Source organism: Limulus polyphemus, unplaced genomic scaffold, assembly GCF_000517525.1.
Source record: "Limulus polyphemus unplaced genomic scaffold, Limulus_polyphemus-2.1.2 Scaffold7833, whole genome shotgun sequence".
In the NCBI taxonomy this organism is placed as follows: Eukaryota; Metazoa; Arthropoda; class Merostomata; order Xiphosura; family Limulidae; genus Limulus; species Limulus polyphemus.
The window spans coordinates 6,658-9,021 of NW_013673443.1; the positions used below are offsets into that span (position 1 = coordinate 6,658).

A 2,364-nucleotide genomic window follows, 5' to 3' on the forward strand; every position below is an offset into this window, starting at 1 on the left:
CTAGACGAAGCCCAGCCATTTCAGTGTAATTCTCACTGTTTTATATTACACCCAAAGATCGGAGCATGATTGACGGCATCATGGTTCACATCCCAGACACTTCGATCTACTTGACACTAACCGCTAGACGAAGCCCAGCCATTTCAGTGTAATTCTCACTGTTTTATATTACACCCAAAGATCGGAGCATGATTGACGACATCATGGTTCACATCCCAGACACTTCGATCTACTTGACACTAACCACTAGACGAAGCCCAGCCATTTCAGTGTAATTCTCACTGTTTGTTGTTGCAAAGGTTTTGAAAGAAAGGCCTGTTTCTCAGTTTATACTTCCCTCTTTAGTCACAGTGGTATCCGTTCTCAAGCGTTGGTACACGCCTTCTTTAGTCACAGTGGTGTTCGTTCTCAAGCGTTGTTACACGCCTTCTTTAGTCACAGTGGTATCCATTCTCAAGCATTGGTACACGCCTTTTTTAGTCACAGTGGTGTTCGTTCTCAAGCGTTGGTACACGCCTTCTTTAGTCACAGTGGTATCCATTCTCAAGCGTTGGTACACGCCTTCTTTAGTCACAGCGGTGTTCGTTCTCAAGCGTTGGTACACGCCTTCTTTAGTCACAGTGGTATCCGTTCTCAAGCGTTGATACACGCCTTCTTTAGTCACAATGGTGTTCGTTTAGACTTTCCAAATTATACTAATTAGCATATAGCTTCTGAAATTTTTAAAATTAATGAACCTCTTAGACATTTGCTTTCTTATTAATAACTTTAATCTTTAAAAGCTAACACTTATCTCAAAGACAAAAATATATATTTACTAGGTCCTACTGCGGTTGATAAGGGTGAATAAAGCAGACGATACACCTCAATGGGATTGACGAAACTTGTAAAAAATTATTTTTTATAGGCTCTTCATTTCTTCTACGGAGTAGGGGCCTTCTTAAGCCCGATGATAGCTCAACCTTTTTTACTGAACGAAGACTGTTCTCCTTTTATTGACAATGCCACAGAATCCGTGGCCGAGCCCGAGGAAAACATCACCCTACCAGCCACTACATTGGCCGAAGCTCAGAGAAAAACACACATAGACTTTGCTTTCTGGATTTTGGCATTACTAATGGTATGTATATATCTATCTGTCTAACTTATTTTCTGTTTATTCATCATTCTGTATACGTATTTATCTACATTTTTACATTCAGCCTTCTTTCTTTATTAAGTTTTAGTACTTTTCTATGTAAAGTATATAAAATAATTTCTCTCCTACAGAACAGCAGAGTTCCAAAGTGAGTGTTTCTAATGCACTTTTCTTGTTCTTCAGGTACCAGTTGTCATCCTCTCCTTGACTCTAGTAGGAAAACAAATACACCAAAAGATGTTTCAAGTAAACTCGGTAGAAGCAACAGCAAAGAAGCCAAGTCAATACGAAAGTATGGATAGTGGTAAGAAAATCTGATTTCAGTTTGTCTTCATGAGAATCGTACATAAAAAAAATGGAAATTTATTTCAGGAATCACCAAATCCTGATAAACGTTAGTCTAGAATCGTGAACGTGTAATCTTTATTTAGCGATAAATCAAATCTCTAAAGTAATGGTACCCCGTAAAACTTCTGGTTTCTTGTTGTTTTTTCGCATAACAGCTCTCTAAGCAAAAATAATTAAGTAAATCAATTAAAATACCGATAAGTGTACGTATAAGAAGATTGATGAACCCCGAGGTGTATTTATGATAAAGCTAATGAACCTCAAAGTGTATCTATAAAAAAAACTGAGGAACCCTGAAATTATCTGAACAAAAGCAGTGTTACTGTAGGTTATTTATCATAGATATAACAAAAACCTTTTTTAGAAAATCGTTAAAAAAAATACTCACCTTTAACGAGTTTAAGCTAGTTCTATAATTCGACTAATTCCACTACATACAGCAACTTTGTAAGATGTTCGTATCTCCCTCTAAGAAGAAACTTTGATATATGAAGTCATATGGCTTGTCAGAAAAAACGTTCCATGATTTTGCACTTAAAGATAACCATACTACTATTTTACTCTTACATCTTACAAGATAGTCATATCTAGATTTTACTCTCACATCTTACAAGATAGTGATACATAGATTTTACTCTTACATCTTACAAGATAGTCATTACATATATTTTACTTGTACATCTTACAAGACAGTCATATCTAGGTTTTACTCTTACATCTTACAAGATAGCCATATCTAGGTTTTACTCTTACATCTTACAAGACAGTCATATCTAGGTTTTACTCTTACATCTTACAAGATAGCCATATCTAGGTTTTACTCTTACATCTTACAAGATAGTCTTATCTAGATTTTACTCTTACGTGTTACAAGATAG

At 35.9% G+C, this 2,364-nt stretch overlaps 1 protein-coding gene across 1 annotated transcript in view; it reads left to right on the forward strand.

Annotated features, from left to right (window-relative positions):
- Positions 1-907: 907 nt before the first annotated feature.
- The window catches only part of LOC106474901 (major facilitator superfamily domain-containing protein 4A-like), a gene marked incomplete at its 5' end in the record, with an annotated part of 13,595 nt that continues 12,138 nt past the window's right edge, over positions 908-2,364 (forward strand). Inside the window, 2 exons of the mRNA XM_022403172.1 lie at positions 908-1,120; positions 1,322-1,442. Of these exons, the coding sequence (XP_022258880.1) occupies positions 908-1,120; positions 1,322-1,442 (334 nt within the window). The remainder of the gene's footprint in view (positions 1,121-1,321; positions 1,443-2,364) is intronic.